Source organism: Canis lupus, chromosome 24 (genome assembly GCF_048164855.1).
Source record: "Canis lupus baileyi chromosome 24, mCanLup2.hap1, whole genome shotgun sequence".
Classification (NCBI taxonomy): Eukaryota; Metazoa; Chordata; class Mammalia; order Carnivora; family Canidae; genus Canis; species Canis lupus.
This window is the reverse complement of record NC_132861.1, coordinates 52,567,191-52,587,388: the sequence shown is the minus strand read 5'-3', so window position 1 is coordinate 52,587,388 and position 20,198 is coordinate 52,567,191. Positions and strand designations below refer to the sequence as shown.

Genomic DNA, 20,198 nt, shown 5'->3' with positions numbered 1-20,198 from the left:
TCCCCCCCACCACGCCCCGTCCCGCGGGCTGACCCCCTGCCCGGCCTCCTCCTGCCACACCTGCTCTCCGTGCAGGATTGGAGGAGATGGAGAGGTGGGAGGTGAGGGGCCCAGCCTCACCTGCAGGACCAGGTGGCTCAGGTGGCTTCTGTCCTCAGCCAGCCCCTCCGTCAGCGCAGCCATCCTGGCCAGGGAGTCCCTCTGCTCCACTCCCTCTGACTTCAGCCGGGTCACAAGCAGTTCCAGGTCAGTGTTGCTGGACTCGGCCTAGGGCGGGGAGGCAGGGCGGCCGTCACCCCCACGGGCGACGCCAGGGGGACGCCGGGGGATACTCGGATTCCTGCAGGCCAGAGCTGTGGGTGTCAGGGAGGGAGTGAGCCCCACGTCGTGGAGGTGTGCAAGCTGACGCTCTGGGCGGGGCAGGGTGGAGAGGCCTCTGAGGGGGACGGCGGCCCCCTGGGCATCCAGGCTGCGGCCCGGAGGGGTGACAGGGTACCAAGGGAGCCGGCGCGGAGAAGCAGGGGTGGCTGGCGGCCGGGACGGTGGGGGACGGGCCAGGGCCCGCAGCTGGGGCCCCAGGAGGCCGCTGGTGGTGCTGGGAAATCTGGATGGACCGAGGGCCCCGGGGGCGAGGAGACAGGCAAGCGGGGACGGGGGTGCAGCGGGCGTGGAGCAGTACCCGGGCCAGGGCCCTGCGCAGACCCTCCCTCTCGCTCTCCACAACGTCCCTCTGCAGCTGGGCCAAGTGCAGCGCCTCCTGGGCGGACACCAGCTCCCTCCTGAGCCCCGAGATCTTCTCCTCCAGCTGCTCCAGGCGCCCCCGACTGAGGTGCAGAAACCAGAGGGGAGGGGGTGCGGTCAGCTCGGGGCAAGCCGGGGGCCGCGGGGCGGGGGGCCGGGGAGCCCGGGGAGCCCAGGGGAGTGTGGGTGGCCCTGCAGGGAGGTTCCCGTGTCCACCTCTGCCCCTGTGGGGGGCAGGCCGTGGGCGGGGTGACGGGGACCCTGTGCTGCCCTCAGGAGCCCGGCGACCAGCCCCGCACCTGGCCTGCAGCCCTCCCCTCTGCTGCGCCCACAGCAGGCCGCCCCCCTGCAGCTCCGCATTCTCCGCCTGGACGGGGCCTCCTTCCTCCTCATCTCCTCCACCGCCGGCTCCAGGGCCCTTTTCTCTCTCTGGGAGCAGGGGAGGCGGAGGTTGGGGAGCCCCAGGACCGGGTCACGCCCCGGATGGGCTTGCACCTCGGCCTGGGCGGGAGCACGGAAGGGCAGGGAGGGCACGGGCCAGGCGGCCGTGGGGGTGCACCCGGGGAGGCACCCAGCCTCCGGGCCCAGGCGCGCCCCTCTCGAGGCTTCCGCGAGCCCCCAGGGCACTCAGGGTCGGGCTCCCCGCTGCTCCCTCTGCTCGGCCCTCTGCCCGCTGCCGGCCAAGCGTGCGGTCCCCGCAGGACAGCCTGATGGGCGGACCCTCCTCCCCGGCACCGTCCCCACCTCCGCGTCTGCCTGTCCCACCGGCCTGGTCCCGACGGGGGGCGCGGGCCCTCGAGAGCCGCCGGCCGCCCCAGCTGGGAATCCGAGCCTCAGGCCCCTGAAGCGCCGAGTCCTGGAGCCTCCATCTCCCAAACGCTCCTGGGTCCCCCACCCCCCCCCCCCGTGAGGGTCCCACCCAGGCCTGCCCACCTGTCCCCGGAGCCACGGCTTGCCCCCAGCAGCCACACCGGCCCCCCAACCAGGGCTGCCCCTGCTAGGAGCCCTGGCCGCAACCCACGCCAGCCTGAGCCCTGCTCCCGTCCCTCCCTGGGTGCCCCTCGGGGCGGGCGTGGGGTTCATGTCTCCCCAGACATCCTGTCTCTGCACCGAGGGCGCCGTCAGGTCACCCCGAGAAGGCACCTCCCCAAGGGAGCCACAGTCCCCACCCCCGGGGTGATGAGGGGAAGCGGCCTCCTGGCCGTCTCCTGGCCCCTCGCTCAGCACTGAGCAGGGGAGCTTCTGGTCCCACCGCCACCGGCCCTGGGGCAGCAGCATGTGCAGGAAGCATCCAGAAAGCCTCCTGGCCGCTTGCCACGGGATCCGTAGCCCCGGGAGTGCTCTCAGGCCGCCCCGTGGATGTGGCCAGAAGGGTGTTTGGGGGACTTCGGGGCCGTTCCTGAAGGATGGTGGGAGCCCTGGGAGGAGTCCCGGGAGTCGGGGGCCGGGGGCAGGGCACATGCTCAGCCAGGGCTTTGGGGGGCTGCGTCCTGGGCGGCAGCAGCCAGGTGGGCCCAGGGGGGCAGGGCCTCGGAGCAGGCGGGTCAACGTGGGGCTGAGGGCAGGGGGCCGGGGCACATGGCCTCGCCAGAAGCCGCTCTGTCCTCTGCCCTGCGCGCCCCCGGTCACCTCCGCAGGAGCTCGCCGCACGCGGGGCGCTGCTGTGCCTCCCGGGCCTGCGCCTGCAGCTCGTGCAGGAGCCTCCGCGCCGCCTGCAGCTCCTGCCGGTCCCCGGACTGCTGCTCCCGGAGCCGGGCGGCCCGCGCCTCCGCCGACTCCAGCTGCAGGCACAGCTCCTGGCGGGGGGAGCGGCGAGGGGGGCAGTGGCGTGAGCCCCTCCGGCCTGGGCGGGCCTTGGACGGGACCCCACTCCTCCCGCAGCCCCGGGACCCGCCAGCTTTGCCTCCCGTCCTGGGCCGTGGCCGCCCACCTGCTCCCGCCGCCGCCGCCGCTCGATGGCCGCCTGCACGGCCTGCAGGGCCACCTCCGGGGTGTCCGGGGTGTCTGGGGAGCGCGCCGGGGGTGGGGACGCAGAGCACGCGGGCCTCCTCAGCTGGCCCCCGGCCTCCTCGGCCTCGGCGCTGCCGCTCGTCGCCAGCAGTGGGCCCTCCGCGTCTGCCTGGGCCACCTACGGGGTGCAGAGAGGACGGGGTGGAGGGGCGCGAGCTCGGGACCTTCCAGATCCTGGCAGGTGCCTGCGGTCCCACAGGAAGCCCCAGGCGGCCGCACCTCTGCGATTCTCCTCAACACGCGCCGCAGGGACGCAGCTTCCTCCTCCAGGACGCCCGCCGCCCTCTGGTCTCCACCGCGCGGGGACTCCTGTGGCCACAGCAGGGCCTCAGTGGGCAGGGCAGGTGGCCGCCCCCCACCCCGCGCCCGCCCCGTGCCCGCCCCGCACCCGGGCCTGGAGGTCCGCCCTGAGGGAAGCGATGGTGCTCTCGTGCTTGGAGCTCTGCTCCGTGAGCTTCTCCACCAGCAGCGTCTGCTCCGAGAGCCTGGAGGGCGGTCGGGGCGTCAGAGCAGAGAACAGCCCAGCGCTGCCCGCTCCCGGCCCCCCGCGGCGTGGCTCAGTGGACAGCCCCGTCCGGCCAGACGCCTCTCTCCCGCTCTAGGACCTTCGGTGGCCCCCATGGCCTCGGGAGCAGAGTCCAGCGCCCCGGGCCCACCCCGACCCCAACCCCGCTCTCCAGCGTCATGGCCTGCGGCTCCCGGAGGCTCCGCGCCCGTCCTCCGGGCCCTCAGCCCAGCTGCGTCCTCCGCCGGGACCACCTCCGCCACCAAGTGATGTCATCGTCCCTCTCCTTCTCAAAGACCCCGGGGCACCTGGGTCTCCCGTGCTGTGGTTCCAGCACCTTCCGCACAGGCCCGGGGAACTGCCCCTGCATCTGGCACCCCTGGGCCCGCCTGCCTCGCCCCTTTGGGGCTGTGTTGGGGTCTGTTTGACTCAAGTGGCCCCCCAGGGCAGCGCGGCCTTCTTCCCCGCAGCCTGGCAGGTGCCTGTGGCCAGGCGATCCTCGCCCCTGTGGAGCTGCGCCCGGGGGCAGCAGGCTCGGCCTTCCCTGGGGAGCTGTCTCCCCCTGCCCGCAGAAGCTGCCCTCACGTCTGAGCCACGGACACGTCCTCTGCGTCCAGGACCTCGCGCGCTCGCTCCGAGGCTCGCAGACCCCAGGAGGGCCCCGGTCTCAGCTGCACCCGGCGTAGACCTGGGCCCCCCACCTGCCTCAGCCTCTCAAGTGGGTCAGCCTCCAAGCGGGCGCCCACCGCGGCAGGGACGTGCCGCGAGGCCGGGAATTCAGCTTCTGGGACCGGCCACGAGGACACGGGCCACGCCTGCCCGCCGCAGCTGAGACCCTCAAGGTTTGGGCGCCCTAGCCTGGCCTCCGGGGTTGGTTCGGGCCGCGTGAGCCCGCCACGTTGGGGACCGTCCTGTGCCGCCAGGGGCACCGTCAAGAGCATGGGCAGCAGCACGGAGGCCCCCGGTACAGCTGCACGCGGGGCCCGTGCGTGTCTGGGAACCACGGCCCCTGGGAGCTGGGAGGGGCTGGGAGGCGCCCGGCCCTCGGCCTCATCCTCCCTCCCGCCCCCGCCGGCCGCCGCACCCACCTGGCCCGAAGCGCCACCTTCTCGGCGTCCCAGCGGCCCTGCAGCTGGAGCATCTCCCGCACCTTGTCCCGGAGCTGCCGCTCCAGCCGCGAAGCCTGCAGGGCCTGCTGCTCCGGGGCGCCGGGCTCGCCGCGGGCCGACAGCCGCAGGTGGCAGTCGAGGCTGAGGCAGGCTGTGCGCAGGCGCCGGGCCGTCCTGGCCGCCTCCGCTCGCATGTCCGCGAGCCCCCTGGGAGGCGAGTCAGCACCGCCGCTGAGCCTCAGGCCCCGTCCAGGCGCCCGTCTCCCCCACGCGGGTCCCCGGCCGTCACCTGTCCGTGGCTGCGCGCAGTTCGGCCAGCTGTGCCCGGAGCGCGGTCGCCCGTCTCCACAGAAGGAGGAGGTCCTGGGCCCCCCCGTCGCGGGGACGCTGGCTCTGAAAGCGAGAGGGCGAGTCTGCCTCGGGCCAGGGAGGCGGCTGGAGCCCTGGGACCCCCGCACCCACCCCTCAAAGCCCTCTTCCAGGTGGCGCCCCCCGCGGGGAGCAGACCCAGCACCCCGGGGGCCCTGCTTCCTGGGGGCAGCGCCCCCCGCCCCCGACGACCTGGGGAGGCGACCGCATCCAGCTCCTGCCCGGAACCAGGACTCACCCGCCTGGTCTCCCTGCTGGGGCGGGAGGCACCTGTGCGGCCCTCTGCAACCGCCTCCCCCCACCCCCCTGCAGCACAGGGGACAGGCTTCGCGCCCTCCCAGCTCTTCCTCTGGGGGAGCCCCTGGCGTGTCCGGTGGGGCCGGGTCCTCGCAGGTGCCAGGGACCCGGCCTGTAGCCCTTGGAGCTCATGGAGGGGAAGGTGGGGAAGCCGCCCTCCGAGACAGGCGACAGGCGGGGCGTGGAGGGCGGGCAGGAAGGGCTGGCACTGGCCGCCGTTCAGGGACCGGGCTGAAGCCCAGGGCTCCCGGGTCTCTACCCCCGTCCCGGGCCCTGCACTGGCTGTGTCCCGAGTGCGGATCTTCCTGCCTCCCAGGGGCTCAGCGCGGGCCCCGGGCCGCCCCGTAGCTACCCCTCTGCCCTCCCGGCCCGCTCCGGGCGCCTCTCTGATGCCGCTGCCGACGGAGGCCCTCACGTCCCCCTGCTCCTCCTCCTCCACGAAGCCTTTGCCGAGCCCCTGGGTCCTGACCCGCATCTGAGGTCCCCGCACTGAGCCCACGTGTGTAGGCGACGCCCCTCTGTCGGGCCTCACTGTGCCCCGGCCCCCAGGGTGATCCTCCAGGAGCAGGGATTAGACCTGCGCACGCCTGGGCCGCCCTGCCCGACAACCGCCATGAACTGCGGAAGATTCCAGACCAGACGACTTCTGGGACGCGAGGCTGATGCGCCGGGGGGCACTCCGGCCCGGACGCTGGGGTCAGGGACTCCGGAGGGACGCAGGCAGCCTGTTGCCAAACCGAGCAACGGGAACATGGTCTCCTGGACCGTGGGGGTCAGGGGACAGCGAGGAAAGCCTGGGGCCCGTCCAGACGGCGCATCTGCCCACACTCGCGAGCCAGATCTCGAAGCTGCCGTCCAAGGGGGGCCGTCCAGGTGAGTGAGCGGACACGCGCCCACAGGAGCACGCGCACACGCACACGCGCAGCCCTGCCTGCAGGGCAGTGTAAGGAGGAACCTCCGAGGTGGCCCCTTGGGTTCAACGGTGAAACCTAATCCCTGCTGGACGGGGTGTGGAGGTGGGTGTCAGGCTCCACCCTGGTGATGGGCTTAGCGCCCTTATGAGGGTGCCCTCGAGCCCCCTCGCCCGTCCGCCGCCTGCGGCTGTAGTTCCAAGATGCTGTCCGGGCCGGGAAGCCGCCCTGGCCCCGCGCTGAGTGGTCGCGCGCCTTGATCCTGCGCTTCCCGCCTCCAGAACCGTGAGCGGCTAACGTTAGCGGAACACAAGCCCCGTCTGCGGGGTTCTGACAGCAGCCTCCTCCCTGGGGGCGTAGGGCCACAAGGCCGCCTGTACGCAGTTTTCAGCCTGAATTCACATCACCTGGGTGGCTTGAAAAAAAAATGCTCAGGCTGGAAACGTACTCCAATGTGGCCCCAAAGACGGTCAGAGCCGCCCCCGCGCACCTGCCAAAGCAAAGGAAAATCCTTTCTGGAAGAGACCGCATCCCTTCCGGGTTTCAAAGAACGAGCACCAAGTTGCAAGAAAAATAAGCCGCTCTTGGTTTAAAATTCAAGGCAAATCACTGACGACACAAGGGAACAGGGCACCGCGGTCAAGAGCCTGCACAAACAGCACGATCGGACCTCAGACAACGCGAGACGTCGCGACATCCGGCGCAGCAGGGGACGTGGCCGTTTCTAAGATGCGTCAGCAAGCAACGAGACGCGTGCACGTCCGGGGTAAGAGCCGGATATTCGGGGAAGCCTCAGCCACAGTCCTTAAACACGAGAGACCCGACACTTGGGATCTTAGCCAAAGCGGGTGGGTTTAACCGTGAGGACTCCAGAGGCGGACGTGCTGACCAGGCAGGCGCGCTGGGAGCCAAGCTCTAGAATACGGGCCGGGTGACAAAGGGAGGACGGACGTGCCGGCGCAGAAGCCCGAGGGCGTCCTCAGAGCAGCTGGCCTGCGCGGGGTCGGAGAGCTCGGGGACGTGAGGCCTACCCTCAAAGGTCGCCAAGGCACAGCGTCCTGCTGAATCCGAAGCAGGATAAAGAGAAGGAAATCTGCACAGAGACGCGTCCCAGGGGAACTGCGGGACCGCGAGGCAGGAGCCGGGATCCTGAAGCCACCGGGTGGGAGGCCGGACTACCTCAGAGGCCCCGGGCGCCCGCTTCTCGCAGCAGTGGGGGGGCCAGAGCGCAGGGAGAGTCTCTCAGGGACCGAGAGGGAGCACCTGCCGACCAGTGAGACCTCCTTTCAAGGCCAAGGGGGAAACAGAGACCCTGGACGAACCACCGCCGGGCTGAACTCGGGACCTGCCCCCCAGGGCGTCCGGGTCCCCCCAGGTCACAAGCAGAGGCGGGGGTGGCAGGGATGCGGGGCTGCCTCTAACCTGCCCCTGCCTGGCCACCACCTGCGATGATGACCACAGGCCTCTGCGGGACGTGGGTAAGGGCAGGACCCTCCATCTGGAGGCCACGCAGCAGGAGGCCCCCAGCCTCCGACGGAACCGCAGCCGCAGGGGCCTGGGCACAGGGGTCAAGACCTCCCGTGCGGCGGCTGTGCCCCAGGCCCGTGGGGGCCCAGCCGGCTGGCCTGACGCTGGGTGGGAGGTGCTGCGGTGGCCCCGTGAGGCGGGTTCGCCTGGGGGGGGTCCGCCCGAGGCCCGGGCACGCTGGCCCACCGCAGCCCCGCTTTCACCCGAAGCGCCGTTCTCAGGTGGTGTCGGGGCGCATCCCGCCAGGGGCACCTGCAGAGGACCGTGGGGAGGCAGCGACACCTGCCCCGCGAGGGCCGCTGCAGCCGCGGAGGCCGGCCCTGCCCCAGGAAGCCGCCCTTCCAGGGGCCCCCGTCCAAGGACGGGTCGGAGCAGACAGGGACGCCTCGCTCACTCAGTGGCCACGAGCGTGGCGGCGGGATGACCCGGAGCAGGCGGGGCAGGGAGCGGGGCGTCGTCCGGCTCAAGCATCCCCCCAGCTCACAGCAGGTCTTGTCCCCAGTGACCCCCCCCCGAGGCCGAGGCCTGGGATCAGAACACTGACCAGGGGAGCCGGGGGTGGGGGGGCCTGGAGCAACGTGTGCCCCCGGGGTCTGACCAGGGCCCGGCCTCCAGGGGCCTGCTGCTGTCTGAGGCGCGGGGCCCTGCGCAGGTCTGGTCCCGCCTGCCGTTCCTCGAGGGAGGGTCTCCCTCCCCGGCGTCCCCCGCCCCCGCAGGCTGCTGGGCCCAGCCGATGGGGAGCCCGGCGTGGCAGGAGGTCAGCGGCCTTGCCCCCCAGCAGGGACCGCCGCGGAGCCACTTGAGCCTCCCGGCCCCCCGGCCGACCCCCCGCCACGAGCCGCCGCGGGCCAACGCGGGCAAGCACCTGTGTCCCGGTCCCGCGCTGCGCCTCCCTCAGCTCCAGCTGGCTCCGGAGGTGGAGCACGCCGTCGGCCGTCCTGGCCAGCTCCTCGGCCAGCCCGTCGTTGGCCCTCCTCAGGTGCTCCAGCTGTTGCCGCAGCAGGCTGTTCACCTGCGCCAGTCCAGAGCTCCTGGGCGGCACACGGCACCGCGGCCTGGCCTGGGGGCTTCTCCCTGGACGCCCCTCGGAGCCGAGCCCGGAGCCCGGAGCTTCCCCGGCCCGGCCGGCCCCGCTCAGCCGTGAGGGCCCCAAGCTGGCCCCAGGGGGCACTGACCGCCTGCAACGGGCCCCCCACGGCTCCCCAAACTGGGCCCGGTACCCGAGGAGCCCCGGCACCCTGCTCCTCCCATGCTGAGCCTTCCTGGCCGTGCCCCTCACGCGTGACCGGCTCCGGCCCAGGCGCCAGGTGGGGGGCCCGAGACACCGGACGGGCAGCGCTGGGAGCTGAGGGGCGCCTGCGGAGGGAGTGCCCGCGGCGGAGGGGGTCGGGCGTGCCCTCGAGCGGGCAGCCCCCTGCGACCGCGGGGTCCTCTCCCCAGGGAGCCTCCCTCCGAGAGCCGGCCCTCCCTCCCAGCAGGGACCTGCTCCGCTCCTCTTTGCAACCTGGGCATCGCCTCCTCTTGGGTTACGACCCCCCCCCCCCCCCCCGGCTGTTTGTGAAAACCGGTTTTCCGAATGCTCGTCAGCACTTTGCTTCTTTTCCGGAGTCCCCGAGGATGAAGCAAGTAACGGGAAGCGTTCCGCCAACGCGCCAACCTCCCCCAGGTCTGGACGCAGCCGAGCTCAGGGGCTCAGCGCCTCCTGGCTGCCCTCCCTGCAGTGTGGACGCGTGCCCTTCCCTCCCAGGGACGGCGCCCGGAGCCCGGGGCCCAGGGGCTCCTTCTGGAGAGCCGGGGGCACCACTGGGCGTGCTCGGGCGTGACCCACGCCTGCCAGTGGTGGCAGACGAGCCCCTGACCGGGAAATCAGGGCGGCCTGAAGCCAGAGGAGGCGGGGCCAGCGCGTGAACGAGTGGGGTCGAGGGCAGCACCCGTGGGCACCCCAGGACTGGCTGCGCTCCCGAGGCCCACGGTCGGCCCAGGGGACCCGCCTGCAGCACCGGCCAGGGCACCCGCGGGCGTCGGGGTGGAGGGCAGGGCGGGTGAGACCCTCAGACCCGTGGGACCTGCAGCCCCCTCAGGCCCACCCCGGTGGTCCCCGTCCCCGCCCTGCTCTGCCCACTTCTTCCCCTGCCTCCGAAGCCCGCGGCCAACCCAGCCTTACAGGCAAGTTGGGAGGAGGCCCCGGGGCGAGGGCGTCTGCTGCCTCTGGGGGTGCGGCCGAGCTCCCTGCAGCCGCCCACACTCACCTCTGCTCGGCGGCCTCCAAACGGCCCAGGGCCTCCTCCAGGTCCACGCTGTGCTCCAGCTCCGACCTCCGCAACCGGGCCTCGGTGGTCTCCAGACGGGCCTGCAGCTGGAGAGGACGGTGGCCCACTAGCCAGCCGTCCCAGGGCCCACCAGGGCCCCCGCACACCAAGGGGCAGCGGCCAGGCCTTCATGCGCTGACCCCGCGCCCCGTGCCTGGCTGGCTGCGGAGGGGCCCCCGGGCCGGTTCACCAGGACTGAGCAGGCCTGGGGTCGCCCTGCCCGAGTGAGAGTGAGCGTGAGGTCCCACTCCTCCCGCTGCCCCCCAGTTCCCGTCCGGCAGGTGGGCTTCCGCCCGGGGCAGGCCTGGGGGCGGGGGGGGTGTCATGGAGCTGCACCAGGCCTGCCTCAGGGCCGCGTCCTTCCTCCCCGCCTCCCTGCTGGAGCCTGAGAGGTGGGCAGCCTGGAGCTCCAGGAGGACGGGAGGTGCTGGGCGGCCCCCAGACCTGCACCCCGGAGCACCTGGGGTGTCTGGGGAGGGGAACTCGGGCCCAGCCGGCGGGTGGGGGGGGCTGGGACGTGGGAAGTCAGGAGAGCCTGCGGGCCCCAGGATGGAGACAGCCGAGGCCAGGGCAGGGGCCGGGGTGCCCACCCAGTGGACGTGCCGCACAGAGGTCACCCCCTCCCGGCCATCTGCTCGGGGGTCACGGGGGGAGGCCTTGCCCCTTCTGGCGCCTGCACAGGGTGGGGGGTGGGGGACGCCCTTGGGAGCCGGACATGTGCGCCGGGCTGCGAGGTCTGGGAGTTCAGTTCTGACTCATGAGGCTTACTAATGTGTCCGCAGGATTTCTGGCTTCTATTCCCGCCACGGATTCCCAACATCTCCCCACCCTGTGCTAGGAAGGCCCCCCACCCCCACGACTGGGCCGAGGCCGCAGACAGCCCGGGCTGGCGGGCGGGTGCCCCCTGGGCTCCTGGCCCTGATGGGGCCGAGGACGCCCCTCGTCGTGGTGTTGCCCCGAGGGGCTCGCCGGGGTGGGGGCAGCAGGGAGAGCGGGCGTTGGGTCTGGGGGCCGCTGGTGCCACCTCTCCCGGAAGCCCCGGACATCCCGGGGAACAGGGGGCAGCCTGGGGCAGCTCAGCCCCGGGCCAGCGTGTCCTCATCTGGCGTGGGGGCAGCGGCTCTGCCTCGGAGGGCACGGAGGGCTCTGGGGACAGCGGGGCCAGGTGGGCCAGACGCCGCAGGGGCGCGGGCACCCCACCCTGGGGCCGGGCATGCCGGGCTCTGGTCTGGCAGGTGTCCTCGCCTTTCTGCCTCGGTGTCCCCGTCTCCACACTTCGTAGCCACATGGCCTCTTGCTGTGGCTGGAGGCGTTGGGGGTGCCCAGGGGACCAAGGATTGAGGACCCGGGGTCACAGCTGTCCTCTGAAGTCACAGCCGGCCTGGCTGTCAGGGAAAGGTGGAGGCAGGGGCGGAGCCGAGGGCGCGGGCCGGTTCCTGGGCAGACCCCAAAGGTGGGGCGCTGGGGCCGAGGGCTCGGGGCTCACCAGCTGCCCCAGCAAGCCCCCGGCAGCCAGGACACAAGGCAGTGCTCCGGCTGGGCTGGGAGACCGGGGCCTTCGTCGTGGGGGGGCCTGGGCACCCGTCCTGCGCGCACCCTCCCGCCTCCAGCCTGGCTGGGGATTCAGCTGTGCGGAGGCTGAGGGGACCGTCAGGCTGCGTCCTCAGTGCCACCGTCTGACCCCCGGCCTCCCGGACCGCCCTTCTGCTGGCCCCGCGCCCCGGGCACCGCTTACCCGCTCGCTGGCCGTGTGGCACCTGCTGGCCAGCTCGTCGTGCTCAGCGCCCGCCTGGGCCAGCAGGCTCTCCAGCCGGCACAGCTCCTGCTGCAGGAGCTCGTTCTCCTCCTGCAGGCGGGCCGAGGCGCCCAGCGGCTCCCGCACCCCTGCAGGGGGAGCACCAGGGTCAGCCCGCACCGCCTGGGCCACCGCGCTGTCCCCACGGTGGGATGTGGGCGGGTCCCTGGGCTCCCTCCGCGGTCGGCCCCGACCTTCCGGGAGCATCCCCGACCCGACCCAGGAGACCCTGGCGTGGGGTCCTGGACGTCTCGCTCCAGGCCTCCCTCCCGCTCCTGGGGCCCTACGTCTCAAGCATCCTTGACCCCAACACGGCCCCAAAGCAGTTAGAGCAGAGGGCGGGGGAGAGGCCTGGACACGGGGGCCCCCGGCCCCCACTAGGCACCAAGACCTGCTGATGCAGGGTAACCGGTCTCATCTGAGCTGCTTTCCTTTTTTTTTTTTTTTTTTTTTTAAAGATTTTGTTTATTTATTCATGATAGTCACAGAGAGAGAGAGAGAGAGAGAGGCAGAGACACAGGCAGAGGGAGAAGCAGGCTCCATGCACCAGGAGCCCAATGTGGGACTCGATCCTGGGTCTCCAGGATCACGCCCTGGGCCAAAGGCAGGCGCCAAACCGCTGAGCCACCCAGGGATCCCCCTGAGCTGCTTTCCTGAGCGCACGGCGGGCTTTCCTCCCCCTTCACACGCGCCCAGAGAGCGATGGGTCCCTCGGGAGGCCACAGACCCTTACTCTGCACGGGGGGCTCGGGACCCACACAGTCACAGGCACAGCGGGGGCCTCGTGGCCGAGCGGCCGGGTGGCCCTGCTGCAGGGACCCAGGGGGCCTGCGTGCTGTGGTCAGAGGCCGGGAGGGGTGGGGGGCCCGCTCAGGGTCTGCGCTTCCTCAGCGTCGCCCTTCGGGATTTTCACTCCTCTAAAGGAAAATAAATACGTTGGAAGTTGAGACGGTCACCAATGTGTCCCACACACGAATGCCGCGCTGGACAGTCCTTGCGGCCTAGTGGGAAGCGTGCTGCGGGGATGGATGTGTGACCCCCGTGGGGACCCCGTGGGAGGGCGTGGTTCTCGGCCCGTCACCCTGCAAGATGACAGCCCAGGAGGGGCCAGCCGCCCGAGGGGGACGCTGCAGGGGTGGGGGGTGGAGAGCACTGAGGCTTGACTGCAGCTGCTGGCTCTGCGGTTCCCCTGTTGCCCACCCCCCCCATCGTCACCCCGCCACCTCCCGTCACCTTGGTGTGGCTCGTCCCCCAGGCTGCCGGCCACGATCTCGCGGATTCGGGCGGGCACAGGAGTAGGCGAAGCCCGGCAGCCTTCCCCGCGAACGGTCAGCGCCCGATCCTCCCTGCTGGCCATGGGGCTCAAGACGGTGTCCTCCAGCCTCTGCAAAACAGCCATCCAGAGACACTGGGGGGTGGCAGCCGCCCCGAGCTCATGGGCTTAGTGGGGGCTGCACGCCCCCGCCGCAGCCAAGGGCCCCGAGAGGACTGCCCGAGGGTGTCGCCCGACGCTGCCTGGGGTCTGTGCCTGTAGAGTGGGATGACACCCTGGGAGCTCTGCGGGGGCCGGGCCGGTGTTCACGGGGGGCCTGTCCAGGGGCACCGGGGGGCGGTGCCCTTGCTCTGCTCCACGGGACCACCCGCAGCACAGTCTCCCCACTCTCCCGGTGGGGCTGCTGGGGGGGACTGGCAACTTGCAGGGACCTAGGACCTCCCTTTAGGACGTGGCCGGGTGCTGGGGCCTTCGTCCTGCCCAGCAGCAAGGGCACGAGAGGACAGGGCAGGACCCAAGGGAGGGGCTGTGGGAGGATGGCGAGGGCAGCCCTCCCTCCTGGCTGGGCCAGAGCAGGGCCTGGCAGCGGCCGGGAAGCCCCAGGGGCCCAATTCCCGGACACCGGTGTTGGGAGGCCCTGGGGATTCGGTGCGCCATGAGGCGGGCAGAGCTGGGGGAGGGCGGGGGTGCCCTCCAGACCCCGGCCCGGGCAGGGCCCTTCTGCTGGGTGTAATTGTGGTGCCGGCTAGGGCAAGGACCCTCGGGGCCTGTGGAGCATCTGGGCGTGAGAGGGCTTGGGGTGACAGGGTCACCGATGCTTCCCTGGGGTCCTGGAGACAGATGTCTGCCCCCGGGGGCTCTCCGGGGCTGCAAACCGGGTTCTCCTATCATGGTCCCCCAATCTCAAACTTCTGAAATCCATCACCGTGTGGTCAGACTCCCCCTGCCTGTGGAGGGTCTACCCCCCGGGGCCCCCCAAGCCCCCTCCCAGCCCAGGATCCTGCCGAGTTACCCCTGAGTGGCCTCCTGTCGCCTCCCTCCTCTGATTTCCTCTCAGCTCTCCCTGGAGGGCCCTGCACCCGGCTGTGGCCCTCGGCCCTGGCCTCCTGGGTGTGCCCCTGCTGTGCCCACCCCACTGCCGGCGCCCTCTCTGTTCCCTCTTCCCGAGACCCCAGCCTGGCGTCCCCTGCACACGCTGTCCCCAATTCTCCCTGGGCACAAGGCATGTTCCACGCGGACCAGACAGCCGGGGGTCACCCCGAGACCTGGGCTCTGTGTGGCACCCAGTAAGGCCGCACTCGGACGGATCCCGGCAGCAGCCCAGTTGCCGGACCGCTGCTGAGCAGACGCCTGGGCTGACTTCCGCTGCCCCCTGGTGTGGAACCTGGTCCTGGCTGGCCCAGACCGGCCCTTCACAGGCTGGAGCCCGACTTGGCACGGGGATGTTTCAATTTGAGAAAGTGGGGGGCCTCCGGGAGGAGCCTTCACCCAGCACCCCCAGGTGACCCCTGGGGTTACTGGGGTGGGAGCAGCCTGCCTGGGGGGAGGGGAGCCGGTGCCCCCTATGCTCTCTGGGCCGAGCGAGCCGGATGCCAAGACCATCAGCCTCCTCTCCTGTCCCCCCCCAGGAAGGGCAGCCCGAGGGGGGCGGGGGCCATGTTCACCTCCACCCAGATTCGCACGTGGGGAAACTGAGGCTCAGCCGGGTAGGCCAGGCCCGCGCAGGAGCAATGAACTCCCTGGGCCAGGCCGCACCGACTCTGCCCTGCGCGCTCCCCCACCCTCCGCGCTCCCTCGGGCATCCCAGGCGCCACCCGCTGACGGGAAGGGCAGCAGCGGCATAAACTTGACTCATTCCTAACATTTACAGAGGGTCACTTATTAGCCGAGACGTCCCAGGAGGCGCTGGGGGCGTAATGGGTTCCAGCTGTGGCCGGTGCCTGCGATGGGCCGCGGCCCAGCTGGAGCCGAGGGGCGCGGCGGGGGGCACGGGGGGGGGGGGAGGGACGGGGCGGTGTCGAGGGCGGGGAAGGGGCAGGGGCGGGAGGGGAAGGGGGAGAGGCCTGGGGCAGGGGCAGGGGCAGGGCAGGGTGGGGAGGGAGGGGCAGGCCCTGGAGGGGAGGGGCAGGGGCCGGGAGGAGAGGGGGCGAGGCCTGGGGCAGGGGCGGGACGGGGAGGGCGGGGTCAGGAGGGGAAGGCCCGGGAGGGGGAGGGCCGGGAGGGGGAGCGGGAGGGGGAGAGGCCTGGGGCAGGGGCAGGGGCAGGGTGGGGAGGGAGGGGCAGGCCCCGGAGGGGAGGGGCAGGGCCCGGGAGGGGAGGCGGAGAGGCCTGGGGCAGGGGCGGGACGGGGAGGACGGGGAGGACGGGGTCAGGAGGGGAGGGAGGGGCAGGAGGGGCAGGCCCGGGAGGGGAGGGGCGGGGCCTGGAGGGCGGGGCCGAGCCGAGAGGGGGCGGGGCCTGGAGGGGCGGGGCCTGGAGGGGAGGGCCGAGCCGAGAGGGGGCGGGGCCTGGATGGGCGTGGCCTGGATGGGCGGGGCCGAGCCTGGGGGCGGGGCCGAGCCGAGAGGGGGCGGGGCCTGGATGGGCGGGGCCTGGATGGGCGGGGCCGAGCCTGGGGGCGGGGCCGAGCCAGGAGGGGCGGGGCCAGGAGCGGCGGGTGCGGGTCGGGGCGCACCCCGGGGAGCCTGGGCGCGCAGGCGGGTCCGGAGGAGGCTCGGGCTGGGCCCCGTCCTGCCACGACCTGGGCGCCGCCCGACCCGGGGCCTCCTGTGAGACGGGAGGGGGCATCCCAGAGCCCCGGCCGCGGCCTTGCGGGTCCGAGCCCACTCACGCGGGGCGACCTCCCAACCTGCCCTTGCGGCGACCCCGAGTGGCTCCCCAGGCCGTGCGGGCGGCCCGGGCCGGGGCTGGGGGACAGCCCGCGACGGGCGCAGAGGATGGGCCTAGGGGAGCCTGGCGCCTTCGGGGGCGGGGAGGACGCGGCTGCCCGCACCCTTGGGTGGCCCCGACCCCTGAGCCCAGTGGCAGCCCCGAGCCAAGCTCCCACAGTGCCGCCGTGTGGCTGCCGGTGGCCCCGCAGGGCACGCGCCCTGGGGATCGCTTAGCACACTTGTTGCACACTTGTCCCGAGAGGGCGGGTTTCCCCTGCACCCCATGGGTGACGAGGCTCACCCCGGCTCGGGCGCTCACGAGAGGCACGACCCACCCGCCCGTGGGCCCCGCGCCTCCCCAGGGCACGCTGGCCTCAGGTGCCCTCCCGGGTGAGGCTGGCACTTCCCGGAGCCCAGGCTGGTGGCAGGGGACAGAGAGCCCAGCCCCTGCCTCCGGCCTCTGTGCCCGGCCTCCTGCCTCCTCCTTGGAGGCCGGCCGCCGCCAGGAGTGGGCACAGCTCGGAGAACACATCCGAGGCCTGGGCCGCAGCCAAGTCCGGCTACCAGACGTCCACTGGCCACTTTTCCGTGGCGTGACCCGCCGCACAGAGGACGCAGGCCGGGTGGGGGGTGCCTGCCAGGCTCCGCGTCCTCAGGAAAGAGCTTCTCTGTGTCGGGGTAACACCTGGCCCTACGTGCTGTGCCTGGGCGCTGCCCGGTGTAGGTTTCTGTGCGTTTGTGAGCCTCGGGGGCCCTGGGAGTCCCCCCACCCCGGGAGCAGGGTCATGCTTCCTACGGGTGTCAGTGTGGTCCTCACCTCATAATGGGTGGGAGATCCGGGCCAGGCACTGAACGGGCGTTTGGGAGCGAGGGGCACACGTGGTCACTTGTCTCTGTGCCCCTGCCCAAGCCCCCAGCATGGTCAGTGCTTGGCGCAGGTCACTATGGGAACGACGGGAAACCTAGCCTAACGCGGAAATCACCGGGGGGCCTGTTGACCATGCTTGCTCCTGTGTCCCCAGGGCCGCACAGACTTCCCAGAGCCGGGCCAGGCCAGGTGGCCTTGAAGGATGAGGAGTCCCACAGCCAGAGGAGGCACAGGTCAGGTGTTCAGGCGGGGGCAACAGCGGCAGCAGGATGGGTCGTCAGTCCGTGTGGGGCCGGGGGACGAGGCCACAGGGAAGGTGGGGAGCAAGGCAGGAGAGGACAGGGCGAGGGCCTTGATCGCCTGCCCCCTTGACGGCTGTGCAGCCCCTGTCCCCTCGGACCCCGGGGTGGTGGTGGGGCGAGCGAGGTTCTGAATGAGGAGGGGGTGGGGGCCACCTGATTAGCGCGGCTGCTCCGTCTGACCAGGTGTGATGTGACCTTGGCCGCGGCAAGGCCCGCGGGGGGGAAGGTTCGGAGATGGGCTGGCGCCGCTGTCCCTGGCTTGCGTGGGAACGGCACGGGGCTCGGCCCTCGGCAAGTGACCGCGGCGTGACGATGCCCTCAGACCACCCCAGCTCCTGTCCCGTGGGGGGACCCTGCAGGTTCTGGCCCCGGGGACCCATCTCACGCCCTGATACAGATGAGGATACTGAGGCACAGTCGGTGACAGAGCCGGCTCCGGAACTGGGGCACCTCGCTGCCCTCCCTGCTGCTCGGGGTCTGTGCCCACACCCTGCCCTCCTCCCCCGAGACCTCCCCTGTCCCCCCCTCCACTCTCAGGGCCCCCCACTCTGGCAAGGCGTTTAATCTCTTTGGTGACAGAGATTCCAGCACGAGGCCTTCCCTTCTCCTGGGGGACCTCCGGGGCACGCGCAAAGGCAGCGATGCGGGATTGGCCCTCCAGGAGGGGCCCCCGGAGGAGGAGCTGGTGGTGGCCGTGGGCCGGCGGGCCAGCTCCCCGCGGCTACCATTTACAGAGCGACAGCAGCGGCTCACGTCAGGTGTCCAGGAGCAAGTGTAATAACTGAGCACGTGCAAGACCTGTTCATTGACAACCGCGCGGAGCAAAATCTAAAAACACAGAACAAGCGCTTCATCAAACAAGACGTTGCTCGTGTCCACGAAGTAGAAGAGACCCCACATCCCGGAGATGGCCGATCTCCTCGCCTTAGCTACATCCGTGAAATCCCAGTCCAACCCAATCCGGCGGAGTTTTCCTTTTGTAGAAATAAATCCATTTGTAAATGAAGAGTCAGAAGGATGAAGGTGACCATGAAGAATAAAGCTGGAGGGCGGGCGTAGGCTCGCGGGGGGCCGCGTCCCAGGCCTGCAGCGGCTCAGCCAGCCAGGTGCTGGGGTACGGGCCCGGGACCAGCGGGGGGGTGTACCTGTGACCCCGCACACCCAGGCACCGTGCACAGGCGTGCACACACGCTGCTGCGTGACAAAGGTGACACGGGCGGTCAGGGCTTTTCAATGCAGGAGTGGGGGGAGGGCCACTGGGTATTCAGATCAAGAAACAAGAAAGCTTTTAGTTTCAAATATTTTCTGAATATTGATTGATTGATTGATTGATTGGTTTTAGGGGGTGAGGGGCAGGGGGCTAAGGAGAGGGAGTCCCAAGTGGACTCCGCTGAGCACCCAACAGGGAGCTCCACGTGGGTCTCGATCCCACGACCCTGAGATCACGACCTGGGCTGAAACCAAGAGTTGGGCGCTTCCCTGACCGCCCGGCCCCCCCAGGCGCCCCAAACAAGAAGGCCTTTAAAATAAATGTAGAGGAACGTGTTCGTGACTCCGGAGTGGGCTAAGCGTGTTTCTCAGCACGCCAGGATCGCTGACGTAAGAGAGAAAAGAATCGATCAGTTGTGCTTTAGGAGAATCATGAGCTTCTGTGCGTCAAGAGATGCCACTGCAGGAGCGGGAGGGCCGCTCGCGGCAGATACGGGGGGGGGGGGGTTCACCCAGTAAGGCACTCGCTTCCGGTGACCCAAGTTCCTATTAATACTTCGATAACAGAAAATGGACATTTGAGAGCAGACGCTTCACAGAGAGGATAGATGTGAGGGCCCCATAAATACGCTGCAATGTAGGGGCGCCTGCGCGGCTCAGTCGGGGGAGCGTCTGACTCCCGGTGTCGGCTCAGGTCGTGGCCTCGGGGCCGAGGGATCGGGCTCTGCATCGGGCTCTGTGCGCAGCGCGGAGTCCGCTTGAGATTCTCTCTCCCTCTCCGCCGCCCGCCCCTCGCCCGTGCACAAGTGCACGCTCTCCCTCAGATGAGTGAGTCAGATCTTTAAAAAAATGCCGGAATGCCACATGGTCACCAGGTAAATAAGTGGCGGATCCCGACGCAGCCCCGCGGTGCGCCCGCCGTCAGGGCAGGATGCAGTCGCCGAGGGGCTGCGGGGCCGGCAGGGCTACACAGGCGCCCGCGTCCCCGGGGTCGCACCCTTCGGGAGCCGCTCAGCGGCATCGGCCAGGCCCGGCACACGGAACCCGCGGCCCGGACTTTCCACTGGGCGCAGGCCCCCGACAAAGGGGATTTATGGGGCCCCCGCGGATCCGGGCCGAGTGCTCGTGGGCGGCGTCACGCGGGGCCGCGGGGGAGACTCCGCAAATGGCCGTTTGTACAACAGATAGAGAGCGAGGGATGTGCACACGGTGCACCCCTGCGCCGCGGCGGAGCGAGCAAGAGGCCACCGCGGGCTGCCTTCCGGGGGCATTGCACGGGCCGAGCCATGCTCAGGGAGTGGTGCACACGGGCACACGCTGTACACACACACGGGCACACGCTGTACACGCGCCCACACGAATGTATCTTTAGGAACAGGCAAGACCAGCCTATGTCGGGGGGCGGCTTCTGGATTCTGAGACGTGGCGCCAGCCGCTCGGTTACGCTGCACACTTAGGGTGTTCTGCGTGTTTCTGGACGCCTGCAATAGCACTTCAACCCAAAGGGGAAAATAAATCACTGATTCTTTTTTTTTTTCTCTCAGAGGCCAGTTCTTTGACTATGGGATCGACCCCTTCCCCCACCCTTTGTGGGCAATGTCTTTCCATCCGCTCTCCGATCTACCGCAGCCCCACCCGGGGCTGCCCCCGCCCCCAGGGAGCCCCTCCACCCACCAACCTGCATATCCCTTTATTCATCCATCCTCGGATCTACACTTCGGCGAACTGCAGCTTGTTCCAGCGTGCCGCGTGTTCGTAAATAAGGTTTTGTTGGAGAATAGTTATACCCATTTGTTTCCGTATTGTCCATGGCTGCCTTCGTGCTGCAGCAACAGAGTGGAGTGGTTGCTACAGAGACTTCACGGTTTGCAGAGCCCGGAATATTAATTATTGGCCCTTTCCAGAAAAAGTTCGCCAACCTTCACTGTCTTCCATCTGTCCACTCGTCCCATTGTATCATACCCCGTGCCGTGCCACATCAAGACATCCCATCCATCCCATCCCATCCATCCCATCCCATCCCATTCCATCCTTCCCATCTGATCCAACCCAACCCAACCCAACCCAACCCACCTCATCCTCTGTCACGTGCCTCACACATTC

The 20,198-nt window shown here is 70.4% G+C and overlaps 1 protein-coding gene and 1 long non-coding RNA gene across 3 annotated transcripts in view; one reads left to right on the top strand and one right to left on the bottom strand.

Moving 5' to 3' along the window:
* Positions 1–20,198, bottom strand: part of CROCC2 (ciliary rootlet coiled-coil, rootletin family member 2) — a 58,433-nt gene that overhangs the window by 34,260 nt on the left and 3,975 nt on the right. The window contains exons 2-13 of one of the 2 annotated variants that reach the window (XM_072797019.1): positions 12,807–12,957; positions 11,514–11,662; positions 9,719–9,825; positions 8,335–8,500; positions 4,655–4,758; positions 4,345–4,572; positions 3,140–3,236; positions 2,971–3,060; positions 2,672–2,869; positions 2,371–2,537; positions 680–824; positions 121–267 (exon numbers count right to left, since the gene is read on the bottom strand). In XM_072797019.1, coding sequence (XP_072653120.1) covers positions 121–267; positions 680–824; positions 2,371–2,537; positions 2,672–2,869; positions 2,971–3,060; positions 3,140–3,236; positions 4,345–4,572; positions 4,655–4,758; positions 8,335–8,500; positions 9,719–9,825; positions 11,514–11,662; positions 12,807–12,957 — 1,749 coding nt within the window. Of the gene's footprint in view, positions 1–120; positions 268–679; positions 825–2,370; positions 2,538–2,671; positions 2,870–2,970; positions 3,061–3,139; positions 3,237–4,344; positions 4,573–4,654; positions 4,759–8,334; positions 8,501–9,718; positions 11,424–11,513; positions 11,663–12,806; positions 12,958–20,198 lie in introns of those variants that run through there. The other variant, XM_072797020.1, reaches the window with a different exon arrangement.
* Positions 19–19,781, top strand: LOC140616350 (uncharacterized). The gene is made up of 3 exons (XR_012016878.1): positions 19–246; positions 737–829; positions 16,739–19,781. It is a non-coding gene; the product is annotated as an uncharacterized lncRNA (long non-coding RNA).